The sequence below is a fragment of the Chlorocebus sabaeus genome, chromosome 13, assembly GCF_047675955.1.
Source record: "Chlorocebus sabaeus isolate Y175 chromosome 13, mChlSab1.0.hap1, whole genome shotgun sequence".
Taxonomy (NCBI): domain Eukaryota; kingdom Metazoa; phylum Chordata; class Mammalia; order Primates; family Cercopithecidae; genus Chlorocebus; species Chlorocebus sabaeus.
This window is the reverse complement of record NC_132916.1, coordinates 12,113,155-12,130,055: the sequence shown is the minus strand read 5'-3', so window position 1 is coordinate 12,130,055 and position 16,901 is coordinate 12,113,155. Positions and strand designations below refer to the sequence as shown.

Genomic DNA, 16,901 nt, shown 5'->3' with positions numbered 1-16,901 from the left:
AAGAATGAACAACTCCAGACGCGCTGCCTTTAAAGCTGTAACAGTCACCACGAATGTCTGCAGCTTTACTCCTGATAGCGAGACCACGAAGCCACCAGAAGGAAGCAGCTCCAAACACATCTGAACGTCTGAAGGAACAAACACCAGACACACCATCTTTAAGAACTGTACCACTCACTGTGAGGGTCTGTGGCTTCACTCTTGAAGTCAGCGAGACCAAGAACCCACCAATTCCGGACATACCACGACGCCCAGCTAATTTTTGTATTTTTAATAGAGACTGGGTTTCACCATGTTGGCCAGGCTAGTCTCGAACTCCTGACCTCAGGTGATGTACCTGCCTCAGTCTCCCAAAGTGCTGGGATTATAGGCGTGAGCCACCGTGCTTGGCTGGGGACTGGGGTTCTTGAGAGGTAGAGTACCTGCCCCAGGTTACCCGGCAGTGGACGGGTCCAGGCAGCTGGCTCCCGGCCCAGGTTCATAACCACCAGGCTGCACTGCCTGGAGCCTCCTGCTAGGGCCAGTGCTGCTTGTGCTGAGAGGGGGTTCACTGGCCAGTGAACGTTTGACCTACTTCCTTGCTCCCTGTGGCGTTGGCAGGGTGTTTGCGGACCTGACCAACACACTTCTGCATGTGAGTCACTGGGCTTGCAGTCTGGAAAGGATACACATGAACTCACTGCTCTTTGGGTAGCTGAGGACATTGTTTATTAAATTGTGTTTTGGGGTGGTTAGGCCTTGAATGTTCACATAATAGCTTTTTTGAAGCCTACTTAATTTTTTTTTTGGAGATAGGGTCTTGCTCTGTTGCTCAGGCTGGAGTGCAATGGTGCGATCTCAGCTCACTGCGACCTGTCCCTCCCAGGTTCAAGCGATTCTCCTGCCTCAGCCTCCAGAAAAGCTGGAACTACAGGTGTGCGTCACCACACCTAGCTAATTTTTGTATATTTTTTTGTAAGGACACGGTTTCACCATGTTGGCCAGGCTGGTCTTGAACTCCTGACCTCAGGTGATGCACCTACCTCGGCTTCCCAAAGTGCTGGGATTACAGGCATGAGCCACTGTGCCTGGCTTGTACTTGAGTAGCTAGGGAAATGATTTATACCCAAGTTGGCTGATTGAAATTTTAGAGTTCCTATTCTGCTCCCTTTGAGAAGTTTCTTTTCAAAATGCATTAACTGGTAGGTTACTTGAAAAGGAAAGATTTTAGTGAGGGGCCAAAGAGTGCATGTGAGGGAGTGGTGGGCCTTCTTTCCACCCTGACTTCCACATGCTGGATGTGCGTTTGTGGGTTCAAGTCCCACCTCCACACCCTGCTGCCTGGGGCCTCAGTGGGCTTGTATCCTCCCACCCCAGCCTGTGTGTTACCACTTGTAAAATGAGCTGATGTGCCTGTCTCACAGCGAAGCTCCCAGCCTGGTACCAAATAGGTGCTCAGGAAATGCCTTGTCTCACCTCTGCTGCAACCAGCTGGAGGGGAGACTTCACACAGTGGGTCTTCGGAGATGCTGTTAGAACGAAATCCAAAATGCCTTCAAATGGAAAAAGTAGAGGAGAAAAAGCACAGCTATCGTTTCTGATAGCTAGCCTGGCTGAGTTCTTGTCACACTGTTCTGAGCACCATGTTTATGACTCCACTCCTACCTGCCAGCAACTCTGGGATGAATCTTCTGCCTTTCTCCATTTTGCAGGTGAGGACAGTGAGGGTCTGGGGAGCTGTTTACTTGCCCGTTGTCCTGTGGTCAGGAAGTGGGGAGCCAGGCTGTCAGGCAACAGGCTGGCGTTTTGGGTCAAAGGAGAAGAGATTATTTTTATACAGATTGGAAAAATAAAAACGACAGTGTGAGAATGGGCTGGGAGATTTAAAGTCCCTGACTACTGGTCAGATCTTAATTTGTCAGTTCTTGAGTGGGAGATCCTGGCATCAGTTGAACAAGTAGCAGAATGTATAGTACCAAGAGTTCTCAGTCTTACCCGCCTACCGTCGTGGTGGCTTGTGGAGACCGAGATGAAGGTGTCTCTCACACTCCTTGGGCCCCTGCTGTGGGTGCTGGTGTTGCTGGGTTCTATACAGGTGGGAATGCTGGTGCTGGCTTCCCTCCCGTCTCTGTCCCTGTCACTGCAGGACAGCAACTTGAGGTGTTCTCACGTTCTCTGCTCACCCAGATTGCATCTGTTCTGTGGTTCTGTGCAGGGCCCCAGGGTGGCTGAGTGCTTGGGGAGTGCCCACCTCCCTTGCTGTGCCCTCCTGGCCCTGCTTTCTGAACCCACATGAGGCCTCTGTGGGAGGGGCAGGCATTTACTGGGCAAAGTTGTGTTGGTGCTGTGGTCCTAAGGTGCTCAGTGCATCTAATGGGGACATGGCTTTACAGCTGGCTGGGCTTGAGCAAGCCTTGTGGCCCTGAGGACCAGGTCCTAGGGAGAAGGCTTTCTGGATGGGGCCGCCAGGAGCTGCTGTGCCCCAACTACAGAAGCAGAGGACCAAAGCCAGAGACACAGACAGCAGGAAGAGACAACACTGGGGGAGGAAGTTCAGCGTTGTAATTCAGTGGTTCACTTACCATTTACTGTTGTAGGGAAAATAGAACATGGAGGAAAATAGAAAAAAACGGGAAGAGTGAGTTAGTAAAAATGAGAGGCGTCAAAAGTTACTGGGCCTGCACCATACCTAAGGCTCAGTACTGGCCTCTGGGGGTGGGAGGGGAGTTGCAGGTGCAGGGAGGGCATGGGGGTGGATGCACAGTGGAGCCCCATAATGAAATCCTGAAAACTGGTGCACCGTGTTCTGCGGGCGAGTGGACGGTTGCTTTCTCCCACAGAGCCTCGCGGTGGGAGCAGGGGTGGAGTGACCTGTCAGTGGCAGCAGGATGGGCAGTGTTACATGGCAGGGATGGCTGTTGACTGTCTTGCATTCTGAAAGGACAGTTCCGGGCACCTCAAGATAGGTTTTCTATGCCTGTGTGACTGTGTATGTTGAGTTTCCTTTTAAATTGTTTATTTCTGGGGTGTGTGTATTGGTGGAAAACTTTGGATTTAGTAGAGTATCTGAGATGAATCTGAATGGATTCTTCCCAATCTCCTGGCTTGTGTACCTGGAGGGTTGGAGTTGTTGTGTCCTGTGATGGGCGAGGCCACAGGCACAGGATTAGGGGTTTGGTGTGAGGCAGGTCATGTGTGAGGTACCTGCTTGATAGCCAAACAGGCGTGCCAAGTGGTTGAGTAGGGGTCTGGAGTTGAGGAGAGAGGACTGGGCTGAGGTTTAGAGCAGGCCATAGTTCACACCTGCATCCTCTCGCAAGCCTGAGACAGGATGAGATTACCAAGGGAGTGAGAGTAGAGAAGGTGAGGGGAGAGAGAGCAGTGTGTTCCAGGACGACGATGGTGAGGGAGGTGATAGGGTCAGGGAGCTTCCAGTGTTGTACTTAGCAGCTTTGTGATCTAGGGCAAGTAACAGAACCTTCCTAAGTCTGAGCTTTCTCATTTGAAAGGGGTTGCAATAGTACCTACCTCGGGGTTGTGATGACGGAGGGAGCGCGTGATTCACATAGGATATGTGCAGGGTGGCAGGAAGGCTGGAGAGGGATTGTGGGGAAGGATCTTGGGGACTTTGAAAGGCCTGTCTGAACTTGATCGAGTTGGCTGTGGGGCACCGTTTCCTGAGCAGGGCGAGGCTGTTACAGTGCCGTAATGGCACAAAGGAAGGTGCGTTTGGGGGTGATGGCAGCAGCTAACAGGAGTTTTTGGGGCCTGGACAATGGGACTGGCATGCTGGGGATGAAGAGGAGGTGGGAAGCAAGGACTCAGTTCTTCCTGGCTGACTGAAAGTGTGGGAGGAGCGAGAGGGGCATCTGAGTTGGTGCCAGGTTTCAGGGTACAAGAATGGAGAAAGGGTGGAGGCAGGAAGTGGGCAGTGGAAGCGGACTTTTCAGTTACATTATTTTGGTTTTTCGCTCAGTTTGAAACCTTTTGACCTTAAAGTACTGTAGGGCTTCTAGGTGAAAATGTCTTGGGCGACCTGTTTCAGAGGGGGTAGGGTGGGCAGGGAGGATGGCTCCCGAAGGCAGGAAGGACGGAGAGAGAAGCAGCAGCTGAGCTGGTGTTGGAGGACTGATGTGAGGGGTGGCTGGAGTCTAGGGCTGGAGGTTTCAGGAAGTGCACAGGGACAACAGAGATGAGGTGAGGATAGGGAACGCCTGGGGTCAGGGCATATTTTCTGCATCACAGCCTTGCCTCTGGTGTTTAGAAATATCCTCCCTTGGGGGACTGATCAGAGAGGGCTGTGAGCTCTCGGGCACTGAGACTGACTCAGTTGCTGGTCTAGGCTGGCTTCATGTTAGAGACCTGTGAGCATTTCAGCAGGAGGTAGAGCTGCCAGTGGGTTTCTGGTGCAGAACAGGAGCCATGTTCTGAAGTGGCTGGGGACTCCAGCCGTTGTGGTCACTGAGCTGGTCTCACAGCAGGGGGCTAGGTTAGTTCTGGTGAAGACACCTCCCCTCCCCCATCTTTACCTTGACTTCTCAGTGTTTTGTTGTTTTGCCCATGAGCCACAGTTTTGGAGCTATGATTGATCTGGAACGGAGTCTAGTTTCTGAGTCTTCAGAAGTCTCTGACTCAAATCTTTTTTATTTTAATTTTTTGGTGACAGGGTCTCACCCTGTTGCCCAGGCTGAGTGCATTGGTGCAGTCTTAGCTCACTATAGCTTCGAACTTCTGAGCTCAAAACGATCCTCCCGGCTCAGCCTCCAGAGTTGCTTGAACTACAGGCGTGAGCCATGCTGGGCTGGTTCAGAACTTGTAGATTGGAAGTTGAGAGCGAACCGTGGAGGGGAAGGCATTGATCGTTACGTAGAATCATCCTGCCCTGGTGCTGCGTCGGCCCACGATAGCCCTGCAGGCTGCAGAGGGTCGCAGGACCCGAGGCCCTCCAGCGAGGATGCCTGCTTGACAGGAAAATGAAGACGGCGGAAGCCAGGGCCTGGTGCCCACCCTCTCACCCATGAGCTTGGTGCAGCACAGGCGGTTCTATCCAGCTTACACTTGCTCAAGAAGACGGATTATGTCGTTTCCTCTGTGTCTTTTTTCCTTTGAGTTGGACGACTTGATTGCTAAACCGGGAACATTTGTAATAAGTTGGACTTAAGTAGAAGTTTTCAGGAAGGGGAGACGATGGATTTTATTGAGCCCTCTGAGAGAGACTGGCAGGTGCCTGGGGTGGGTTGTACCCCCATGCCCTTTTTCTTTTTTTAAAAAAATTGTGAGACGGGGTCTTGCTGTGTTGCCCAGGTTAGAGTACAGTGGCACGATCTAGGCTCACTGCAACCTCCACCTCCCAGGTTCAAGTGATTCTCCTGCTTCAGCCTCCTGAGTAGCTGGGATTATAGGCATGTGTCACCACACCTGGCTAATTTTTGTATTTTTAGTAGAGATGGGGTTTCACCATGTTGTCCAGGCTGATCTCGAACTCCTGACCTCAAGTGATCTGCCCGCCTCAGCCTCCCATGCCCTTTCTGGGATTGCAGGCATGAGCCACTGCACCCAGCCTCTCATGCCCTTTCTTAAGGCCTCTTTTTGCAACGTTGCTTCTCATTTGCTAAATAACTGTGCTAGTAGGGGGTCAATAATGTGTTTTTGAGATCAAGATTTAAAATATAGTTATTCTGGTTTTCTCTGGTTCCAAGTAATTTCTCTTGTGCTTTCAGCCTCTGCTTGGGGAGTTCTCGGAGCTCCTTAGTCTTGGGACTGTCACCCCGAGAATGGTGCAGTGGAGGAACTCAGAAATAGCAGTGTCATTGTTGAAAAGCCACTTGAGCTGTACAGCAGAGGGTCAGAGATAACAGAGTGTTTCCATACACTCTTCTTCAGTTCACCGGTGGGGAAACTGTCTGGAGACAGTGCACGTGCCCAAGATGCTGCAGCCCTGCCCTGTGTACCTGCACTCCGCAGAGGTGGCTCTGGGACGGCTCCAACCTACACCAACTCCTCTGGGCAAGCCCTGCGGCTTCCCCTCAGGGAGCACTTCACATAACCTGGCACGTTTATCAAAACGAAGACATTGACCTTGGTGCCATACTGTTAACTGAACTACAGGCTTTATTTGCATTTCCCCACCATCTAGTCTATTTAGCTTTGTGTTTTTGTTTTTTTTTTTTTTAACTGAAAAGGCCCTGAGCAGCTGCCTAGGAATCTTCCATTCTGCAATTTTTGTTTGTTTGTATTTGAGACGGAGTCTCACTCTGTCGCCTGGCTAGAGTACAGTGGTGCGATCTCTGCTCACTGCAACCTCCAACCCCCTGGTTCAAGCGATTCTCCTGCGTCAGCCTCCTGAGTAGCTGAGATTATAGGCATGTGCCACCACGCCCAGCTAATTTGTTTTTTGTTTGTTTTGTTTTTTTTTGAGACGGAGTCTAGCTCTGTCACCCAGGCTGAAGTGCAGTGGCGCCATCTTGGCTCACCTTGGAAGCTCCGTTTCCTGGGTTCACGCCATTCTCATGCCTCAGCCTCCCGAGTAGCTGGGACTACAGGCGGCCGCCACCATGCCTGGCTAACTTTTTGTGTTTTTTAGTAGAGACGGGGTTTCACCATGTTAGCAGGATGGTCTCGGATTTCCTGACCTCATGAGCCGCCCGCCTCAGCCTCCCAAAGTGCTGGGATTACAGGCCTGAGCCCCTGGCCGCTAATTTTTGTATTTTTAGTAGAGACAGGGTTTCATTGTGTTGGCCAGGAATGGTCTCAATCTCCTGACCTCATGATCCACCCACCTCGGCCTCCCAAAGTGCTGGGATTACAGGCATGAGCCACTGCGCCTGGCCCTTTGCAGTGTTAAAGCAATAACATATTAAACACACCATGCTTACACTAAGGAATAGACTTGACACCTGGGTTAACTGCGGAAGGTCAGAGGAGACACTTCTTTCCGGTCCAGGCTTCACACTGCAGGGCTTGCCCAGAGGAGGTGGTGTAGGTTGGAGCCAGCAGCGCCATCCCAGAGCCACCTCTGCGGAGTGTGGGTGCAGAGGGCAGGGCTGCGGCATCTTGGGCACGTGCACTGTCTCCAGACCTCAGTTTCCCCATCTGTGAACTGAAGGTGTTGAGTTTGCTCCCTGAGGTATTCCTATGGCTCCTGGGCCTCTGAGGATCTGTCAAGCCCCAGAGCTTAGTTGGGGCCGCGCTGCCTCCTTCCCCAGCTCTCGTCTCATGTTCGTGGGTGAGTGTTTTCACCGAGTCCCAGGGCAGCCGTGGAGGCACCTATTTTTTATTTCTTCACTCAGTGACCTTGGTCTGTGTGCTCACTGCCCAGGTGGCCACGCAGGCCCTGCTGGGAGCAGCGGGCCCAGCCTTATCAGAGTCACGTCCCAGAGGTGTTTACTCACGGCCTCACCCTGGCCCTGAGGCGGGCCTGGCGGTGACTGCCTGTTCTGCAGCCGCAGTCTCAGGCACATGCTGCGGGGGTGTGGGCACGCAGGCCCGTGTGAGCTTTGGACCGTGAAGCCAGTAACCTTCCTGCAGGGCCGGGCTGGGCCTATGTCTGCCTCCCCGGGTGGGTGTGCAGCTGCCTGTCCCCGAGGTGAGGTGCCCAGGGTCCTTCCTGCTGGCCTGACTCCTAGGACCAGAACATGCGAGGACGACGGAGAACACAGAAGACAGAGCGAAACAGACAGCACCGCGTGTCCGTCTGGTCTGTGGGTCTCCTCCTCAGGGCACAAGGCGGGGGATGGCCGCACCCCTTTTGTCGGTGGTTTGATTGGGACACATTCATGCTCATGCGTCCCATGCTGCTCCGAGAAGCAGAGCTGTGCCTTGCGACAGACCGAGTGTTCCCAAAGCCTCACGTGTACTGCCTGGGCCTTTACAGATTTTTCTTTTGTTTCTTGGCCCCTGATACAGGGTGTTCTAAAAGAAATGATTCCTGCCCCCAGTGTTTTCCTGTGACCGGGCAGGAACCTGGCAGGGCGAGTGGGTTTCCCCATTGGTATAAATCACAGAGAACTGCACAGCAAGGCAGCGTCCACGCTGGTGGGTGGCACGAGGGGAACCTGAAGTTGTGGAGGACTTGGGACGGGAGGAATCAGGCTGTGGGCTCATCGGAATGGCAGAGGAGTGTGGTGCTGGCAGGACCTGGAGCTTCAAGTGGAGCCTGATGGTGTCACCCATGTAGGCTGTGTGCTTGTGGGTGTGTCTGTGTGTGTGCGCGCGCGTGTGTGTATGTGCGTGCGTGGAGTGGGTAGTAGGGTCTGGTCACTGCCTCTGTGGCAGTGACCCCTGGGGGGTCTAGGAGCCCCAGTGTGTTCTCCTCGAGTGTGGGGTTGGTGTGCTGCGTGCAGACCGTGGTGACCGGTGTGTCCACGGACCCTCTAACCCAGAATGTGCAGGAACGCATGGCTCCTGGATCGGCCGCCGAGGCTCTTTTTTTCAGGAGGTCACCTGGTGGCAGTGCAGGCCCACTTCAGAAGTGAGGGGCCGGGAGGGGAGGTGGGCAGTGTCGTGTGGGGGAGGGGTGTTGCTGTAGGGCTGCTTTCATGTGACCCCCGGGCCTTCCCCTGACCGTCCCTCACTGCTGGCTTCTGCCCCCAGGCTGGCGCCCATGCGGCTCTACACGCTCTCCAAGCGCCACTTTGTCCTCGTGTTTGTCGTCTTCTTCATCTGCTTCGGCCTGACCGTCTTCGTTGGGATCAGAGGTAAGGTTCGGTTTTTACTCTGAATCTTTTGCCATGTGTAGTGGCCCTGGCGCGTTGCTTTCAACCAGCCCAGCTGTGCCCCTGTCTCCCACTGCCAAGGGCCCCAGCACGGAGGGAGAAGTGCCCACAGGGTGGATGGGTACCAGTCCTGCGCTTCTAGCTGCTCTGTTTCTCCTGGGGGAGCTGCAGTGAGTAGCCCCAAGTGACCCTGTCTCTGCCCTGTGCAGCAGCCAGGGGCAGCCTTGACCACATGCCTTCACTGGCCAAGCAGACATTTCTAATCTGCTGTGCACCAGGCCCAGCTGGGCACTGGTGCATTCAGGACATGCTGCCTGGTGGGGGAGACAGGCCACGAAAGAGCTCCGATGCAGCTGATGGGGTTGGGAGGAGAGTTGAGGGGCTGACAGCTGTGAGCATGGGGCGGGGTGGCTGCAGGAGCAGTGAGATCATCTAGGCCAATGCCCTTTCTCATGGATGGAGAACCTGAAAAGCCAAATGGTTTTCACAAGGTTCCCAGAGACCCAGGTGTCTTCAGCCCTGTGCACAGGGCAGGCAGCCAGGAGCCTGACTTGTTTGGAGAGAATGTATTCCATTGCTATGTTTCCGTCTTAAATATCTGTCTCCATAAGGGTGATTTCTAGTAGATGTTATTTAATCGATTTACTTAATACTAAAGTGTGAACGGCAATTAGGCTTAACCTGTCCCAGAGGCAATTTGTGCCTCAAAAGGCTAGTTTCTTACCCAAAACTGGGTTGGTAAATGGACGAGGAAGCTGGAGGGGGGAGGGTGGCTCTTCAGGTGTTGTTTATCTGATGGGGATGGTGATAATAGCAACTGTAGCCAACTTCTTTTCCCTTAAGTCATCAAGAAGTAAAAATTACCTTAATTACAGCACAAGATATATCCATGATCTTACTTGATTTTCACTGTTGTCATTTAAGATTGGTAGGGGAGGCATTAATATTCTCATGGTCTCCAGTCTCAGTGGGACCTCAGCCACCTTCTGTTCCTTTAAGCTACTCTTCTGTCGCAAACGACCATGATTATATCAAACCGTCTCCACTCTTGCAGAAATGTAAAGTGATGCACCACAGCTGAGATTCAAGAGATGTCAGGATGTCTACATTCCCTTCTTTCTTTCCATGCAGTACTCTATTAGTCAGAGTTCTCCAGAGAAACAGAATCAATAGGAAATATCTGTGTATCTGCCTGCCTGCCTGCCTGCCTGTCTGTCCTACCTGTCTGTCTATTATAAGGAATTTGCTTACATGGTTATGGAAGCTGACAAGTCCAAAGATCTGCAGTCAACAAGAAAGAGACCAGGAGAGCCCATGATGTAGTTCCAGTCCAAGCCCAAAGGCATGAGAACTAGGAGAGCTGATGGAGTAAATTCCAGCCGAGTCCAGGTTGGAGTCTGAAGGCAGGAGAAGACCAGTGTCCCAGCGGGACATAGAGAGAGAGAGCCCGGGCAGAGAGAGCAAATTCTCCCTTAGTCAATATGTTTTATTCAGGAGGTCTTCAGTGGATTGGAGGAGGAGTCCACCCACATTGGAGAGAGCAGTCAGCTTGACTCAGTCTACCGATTCACATGTTAATCTCATCCAGAAACAACCCACAGACACAACAGAATAACGTTTAACTGAATGTCTCGGCACCCTGTGGCCCAGTCATGTTGACACATAAAATTAAGTATCACAAGTACTCTGCTCCTGATTATTTCATGTGATAAGGTTATTATTATTTTAGAGTTATGAGTACCTTAGGGGACTATTGGCTTAGTAACATTTTGCAAATGAGGAAATCAAGACCCAGAAAGCCTTGTTAGTGAAGACTAGAGTCCAGATTCTTCTTTTTTTTTTTTTTTTGCCCAGGCTAGCATGCGGTAGTGAGATCTTGGCTCACTGCAACCTCCTCCTCCCAGCCTCCCAAGTAGCTGGGATTACAGGCACTTGCCACCACACCTGGCTAATTTTTTTTGGTATTTTTAGTAGAGACAGAGTTTCACCGTGTTGGCCAGTCTGGTCTTGGACTCCTGACTTCAGGTGATTTATCTGCCTTGACCTCCCAAAGTGCTGGGATTACAAGTGTGAGTCACCGCAGCCAGCTGAGTCTAGATTTTTCTGATTCCCAGTTCTTAATTCTTTCCAGGAAACCAGACTGCCTTACTTCCTGGGTTAGGAGTTCACTCAGATTGTGAATCTGTTTAAAAGGAGCCTCATTGTGAACACAACCCTTCTTCCTACATTTGATGTATCCTTCTCAGCATTCCTAAATGGATTCCAGAGACAGGTTATTGCCTTGGTTGTGTATTTCCTCCTTTTGAGTGGAGGATTGTTGGTGGCAGACGGGGGGTGGTCACTGAGGCAGCCCGGAAAAACTGACATCACCAGTTGAGAGTGATACGTTTTGGAACAAATCCAGTTTTTTTTTTTTGGAGACACAGTCTTGCTCTGTCGCCCAGGCTGGAATGCAGTGGCACGATCTCGGCTCACTGCAAGCTCCGCCTCCCGGGTTCATGCCATTCTCCTACCTCAGCCTCCCGAGTAGCTGGGACCACAAGAGCCTGTCACCATGCCCAGCTAATTTTTTTGTATTTTTAGTAGAGATAGGGTTTCATCGTGTTAGCCAGGATGGTCTCGGTCTCCTGAACTCATGATCCGCCCACCTCAGCCTCCCGAAATGCTGGGATTACAGGCGTGAGCCACTGCGCCTAGCCGGAACAAATCCAGTTCTAAATTAAATTAAAATCAGATTCACAGTGTTTCTTTTGACTACTTCTTTTAAGGCCAAAACTTTGAGGAAATACATTGTAAGAATCTGTGAAGCTTGGAGAGGATTCTGGGAAGATGGTGGTGTAGGAATCGATGTTTTCTACTTAGACAACAGCTGCAGTGTCAGAATCTGTATGGCGTAACTGTTTTGGAACTCCAGAGTGTATTGAAGGCTTGCCACTTCGAAAGGAATTCTTGTACATTAGACTGTGGTTACTTTTGGTCAGTGCAGCTCTTAGCACAGTAGCAGGTACCCATCCTCCATTGCAGGCCTATAGCAGGCAGCTGAATGTGTGTTCCTAGAGCTTATAGAAACCAAGGTGGTCAAAAAGGACTGTGTCTTCCAGATATCAGGGATCTGTGCTCTAATGGCTGATGCTGCTTCTGATCACAGAAGTACGATGAAGTAAGAGTGGCTGCTGCTGTACCTCTCTCAGTTGTTGCAAGCCCATCCCCCGCCGACTGATGTTGCTTCCAGGGGATTTAAAGGGCTGGTACTTTTTTATCCCTTCATTTTTCCCTTTTTCCTTTCTTGGGAATCAGACATTGAAGACCAGGACATTCAAAACTGCTAATACAGGGAAATTTAGAAAGTCACCACATCTGCCCAGAGGAAGGCACAGGCTCAGAAAAGACCTGAGAAGACCTTAAGTTTAAACCTCAGGCTGATCCTTTGCACAGAGACAGTCTATAACAACACCAAAAACAAACGTACAAAAATGAATAACAGCAAACCCTGAGGAAGGGGAAAGTCTGGTTTCCAGAGTTAAGTATCCACTTTTCGACAAAAGGTCACAAGGCGTCTGGGCGTGGTGGCTCACGCCTGTAATCCCAGCACTTTGGAAGGCCAGGGCTGGTGGATCGTGACGTCAGGAGATTGAGACCATCCTGGTTAACATGGTGAAACCCCGTCTCTACTAAAAATACAAAAAACTTAGCCAGGTGTGGTGGTGGTCTCCTGTAGTCCTAGCTACTCAGGAGGCTGAGGCAGGAGAATGGCGTGAGCCTGGGAGGCGGAGCTTGCAGTGAGTCGAGATCACGCCACTGCACACCAGTCTGGGCGACAGAGCCGGACTCCGTCCCCAAAAAAAAAAAAAAAAGGTCACAAGGCAAACAATAAAGTATGGCCCATCAAAAGGAAAAAAAAATGAACTGTCAGAATCTGTCTCTGACTAAGACCATGTGATAGATCTGTTAGGCAGAGACTAAACTGTCTTAAAGATGCCCAGAGAACTAAAGGAAGAGACAGGGAGACTGTCAAGAAAACAACGTATGAATAAAAAGATAGAAAACCTAAAAGGAAACCAAAAAGAAATTCTGGAGATGAAAAATATGCTAGAGTGATTCAAAGGCAGATTTGAACAGGTAGAGGAAAGAATCAGTGAATCGGAAGATAGGACAGTGGAAATTTTTGAGTCTGAGGAACAGAAAAACAGAAGAGAAATGAACAGAGACAGAGGGACCTTGGGGACACTCAAATGGAGCAACATACACACTGTGGGAGTCTGAGAGGGAGAAGAGATAGAGAATGGGTCAGAGAATATTTCAAGCAGTGATGACTGAAAACTTCCCAAATTTGGTGAAATGCAAATATAAACATCCAAGAAGCTCGACAAACTCAAAGTAGGATGAACTCAAAGAGACCCACACCGAGATATAATCAAACTGTAGAAAGCCAAAGACAGAATCTTGAAAGCAGCAAGAGAGTGACTCATCACATACAAGGGATCCTCAGTAAGTTTGTCAGCAGATACCTCATCAGAAACTTCGGAGGCCAGAAGGCAGTGGGCTGATACATTCAAAATGCTAAAAGAAAACTGTTGGCCGGGCCTGGTGGCTCACACCTGTAATCCCAGTACTTTGGGAGGCTGAAGCGGGTGGATTACCTGAGGTTAGAAGTTCGAGTCCAACCTGACCAACATGGTGAAACCCCATTTCTACTAAAAATACAAAAATTAGCCAGGCATGGTGGTGCGTGCCTGTAATCCCAGCTACTTGGGAGACTGAGGCAGGAGGAAACACTTGAACCCAGGAGGGGAGGTTGCAGTGAGCTGAGATCGCGCTATTGTACTCCAGCCTGGGCAACAACAATGAAACTTTGTCTCAAAATTTAAAAGAAAAAAAAAAAAAAGGAAGCAGGGTATTGAGGAGATATTTGTACACCCATGTTCATAGCAGCATCATTCACACTAACTGAAATTGTGGAATCAACCACAGTATCCATTGACAGATAAATGAACAGAGGAATGAAATGTGGTATACACATACAATGGAATATTTAGCCTTAAAAAGTAAGGAAATTCGGCCAGGCGCGGTGGCTCATGCCTGTATTCCCAGCACTTTGGGGAGCTGAGGTGGGCGGATCACAAGGTCAGGAGTTAAAGACCAGCCTGACCAACATGATGAAACCCCATCTCTACTAAAATACAAAAATTAGCCGAACGTGGTGGTGAGCACCTGTAATCCCGGCTACTCGGGAGGCTGAGGCAGGAGAATTGCTTGAACCTGGGAGGCAGAGGTTGCAGTGAGCCGAGATCGTGCCATTGCACTCTAGCCTGGGCAATAGAGTGAGACTCCGTCTCAAAAAAAATAAAAATAAAAATAAAAATAAGAAACAAAGGAATTCATACAGAAGCTATAATATGGTTGAATTTTGAGGACATTATACTTAGTAAAATAAGCCAGTGGCAAAAATGTAAATACTGTAAGATTCACTTACATGGGGTACTTAGAGTAGTCAAAATCATCAAGACAGAAAGTAGAGTGGTGGCAGCCAGGGGCTGGGAGAGGGGAATGGGGAATTGTTTGATGGGCACAGCGCTTCAGTTTTGAATTGCGGAGATGGATGGCAGTGATGGTTGTATGGTATGGACGCACTTACTACCACTGAACTGTACACTTAAAAATGGTTAAGATGGGCATGGCACAGTGGCTCACACCTGTAATCCCAGCACTTTGGGAGGCTGAGGTGGGCGGATCACCTGAGGTCAGGAGTTAGAGACCAGCCTGACGAACATGGTGAAACCCTGTCTCTACTAAAAATACAAAATTAGCCGGGCGTGGTGGCGCATGCCTGTAATCTCAGTTACTCAGGAGACTGAGGCAGGAGAATTGCTTGAACCCAGGAGGCGGAGGTTGTGGTGAGCTGAGACTGTGTGATTGCACTCCAGCCCGGGCAACAAGAGCAAAAATAAAATGTTTAAGATGTCAAGTTCTTGGATCTATAGAAAAAAAAAATGGTTAAGATGGTAAGTTGTTGGGTCTATAGAAAAAAAATGGTTAAGATGGCAAATCTTATTATATTTTATCACAGTAAAAATTGGGAAAAAAGCATCTATGAGGTTCGTATACCTGTTATTTCAGTTAAAACTTTATGCTTTCCTGCTTATATTAGCAAATATTATGTTTATAGCCCTTAACAAATATTTTTGGAAGACGAGATTAATTGGATGAGCAGATAAATGTGTCTTAGATTTTGGAAGAAATCTTTATATTTTACAGAATATATAAGACAGAGTCTCTGTAGTTAATGCCTTCTTGGGCCCATGCATGTAGAGAGAGTTCTCATTGAGAGCTTAGCAGGGCGTTTCCTGTGGAAACCCTCTGTGTTGTGTGCCAGTCATGTTGGTTGACTTGTGTTGGCAAATCGTGAAGCATAGCAGAGTGTATATTCTGTGTCTGTGTTTGTGTGTTTATATCTTTTACTTACACATTGTATAATCTCTAAAGAAAAACCAGGTAAATTAAGGCCATCTCCGTGTAATGTATGAGTCTTTCTTGGAATTTGGGGAAAAAAAACTAAATATGAGTATCACTATAACCTGCTTTTATCCTTTTCTGTTACACTTTAGGACCTAAAGTGATCCAGACTTCTGCGGCTAATTTTTCACTAAATAATAGCAAAAAGGTAAGACTGGGTCTGAGTGGCAGCTGGGTGGTGGGGTACATTATAAACCTCAGGTCACTGAGAAATTGTTCTGCTTAGAATCTTTAAGGTAGCCCGCCCTTGCCTTGGCTTCTCAGGCAGCACACATTTCGTCTTCCATTGTCAGCCACTGGCCTCTGGGTTCTTGTTTGCTGAAGTCACCATTTCTGCTGTAACAAACATCTCAGTACTTAGGAAGATGGTAGTATTACCTCTTAGGGAGCAATTGTTCATTTCCGAAGAGTGGTTAACTCATCCTGATTCCTTGCCTCTGTAAGTCATATCAGATTGTAATTTTTAATAATGATACCAGTTAGGTGTCTCATCTTTCTCATATTTGCCCAGGTTAAGAATTGGCCTCTGTCAGGTTTCTAATGGTACAGTTCTTTCTAATGATTACTTTGTATTCCTTGCATGAACTCAGTTTAAATGAAAAATCCTTTAAAAAAATACACCTTAACTTGGCCGGGCGAGGTGGCTCATGCCTGTAATCCCAGCACTTTTGGGAGGCTGAGGCGGGCAGATCACGAGGTCAGGAGATTGAGACATCCTGGCTAACACGGTAAAACCCCATCTCTACTAAAAATACAAAAAAATTAGCTGGGCGTGGTGGCGGGTGCTTGTAGTCCCAGCTACTCAGGAGGCTGAGGCAGGAGAATGGCGTAAACCCGGGAGGCGTAGCTTGCAGTGAACCGAGATTATGCCATTGCACTGCAGCCTGGGTGACAGAGTGAGACTCCATCTCAAAAAAAAAAAGCCTTAATTTTTTACCCCCTTTGGAGAAAAACAGAGGTTCTTTCAATTGGAAAATTTTGATTTCCTTGAATAAATGCTAACTTGAGAGAGCCTGGACAACTAAACCTTTTTGTGTGTGTGAAATATAACTATCTATAAACTGAACACAGTTGCCCTGCATCTTTGAGGCACCATGATATGTATAGTTTAAATCTGATTGTATGACCCCAAATCCCCCTTCCCTCTGTTCTCACACTTCCCTGCTAGTTTTCTACCCTTATAATTTTGCAAAAAGGCAAAAGAAGAAAAAGTACTAAAACTTACACCATTTGATTCTTCTCTTTGCTACTGGTAGTTGGAAAGGGCCCTCTGCATAGCCTGTCTTCACATTTCCTTTGCATTGCTTTATTTTCTTTCACTGTTGACCTGATGATCTGATTTGAAGAGGTGCTGCCATGGACTTTCCTGGTAGTAGTTCATCTTTTACAATTTCAGTCTCTCAGGGTGAGTCTTTTTTTGACACTGAACACAGCAGCCGTTCCACTGAACTGACTTGCTTCCAAGAGACCATCCTCACTTCACTAAGACAGTAGCTCATTCCTGGAGAGATTTCCTGCCTTGATGGTTTTTAGGCAAGTCTTTAGTCTTAGGGATTTTTATTGAGACCCTGACAGAAGTATTAAGACACAAAAACACATTCATTTGAGACTAGCCTGGGCAACATAGGGAGACTGTCTCTACAACAAACTTAAAAATAAGCTGGGTGTGGTGGGGCATACCTGTCGTCTCAGCTA

The 16,901-nt window shown here is 49.1% G+C and overlaps 1 protein-coding gene across 2 annotated transcripts in view; it reads left to right on the top strand.

The window, feature by feature from the left end:
* The window catches only part of TMEM181 (transmembrane protein 181), a 115,043-nt gene that overhangs the window by 35,378 nt on the left and 62,764 nt on the right, over nt 1–16,901 (top strand). For both annotated transcript variants that reach the window (XM_008007707.3, XM_038001156.2), the window contains exons 2-3: nt 8,572–8,675; nt 15,299–15,354. In XM_008007707.3, coding sequence (XP_008005898.2) covers nt 8,572–8,675; nt 15,299–15,354 — 160 coding nt within the window. The remainder of the gene's footprint in view (nt 1–8,571; nt 8,676–15,298; nt 15,355–16,901) is intronic.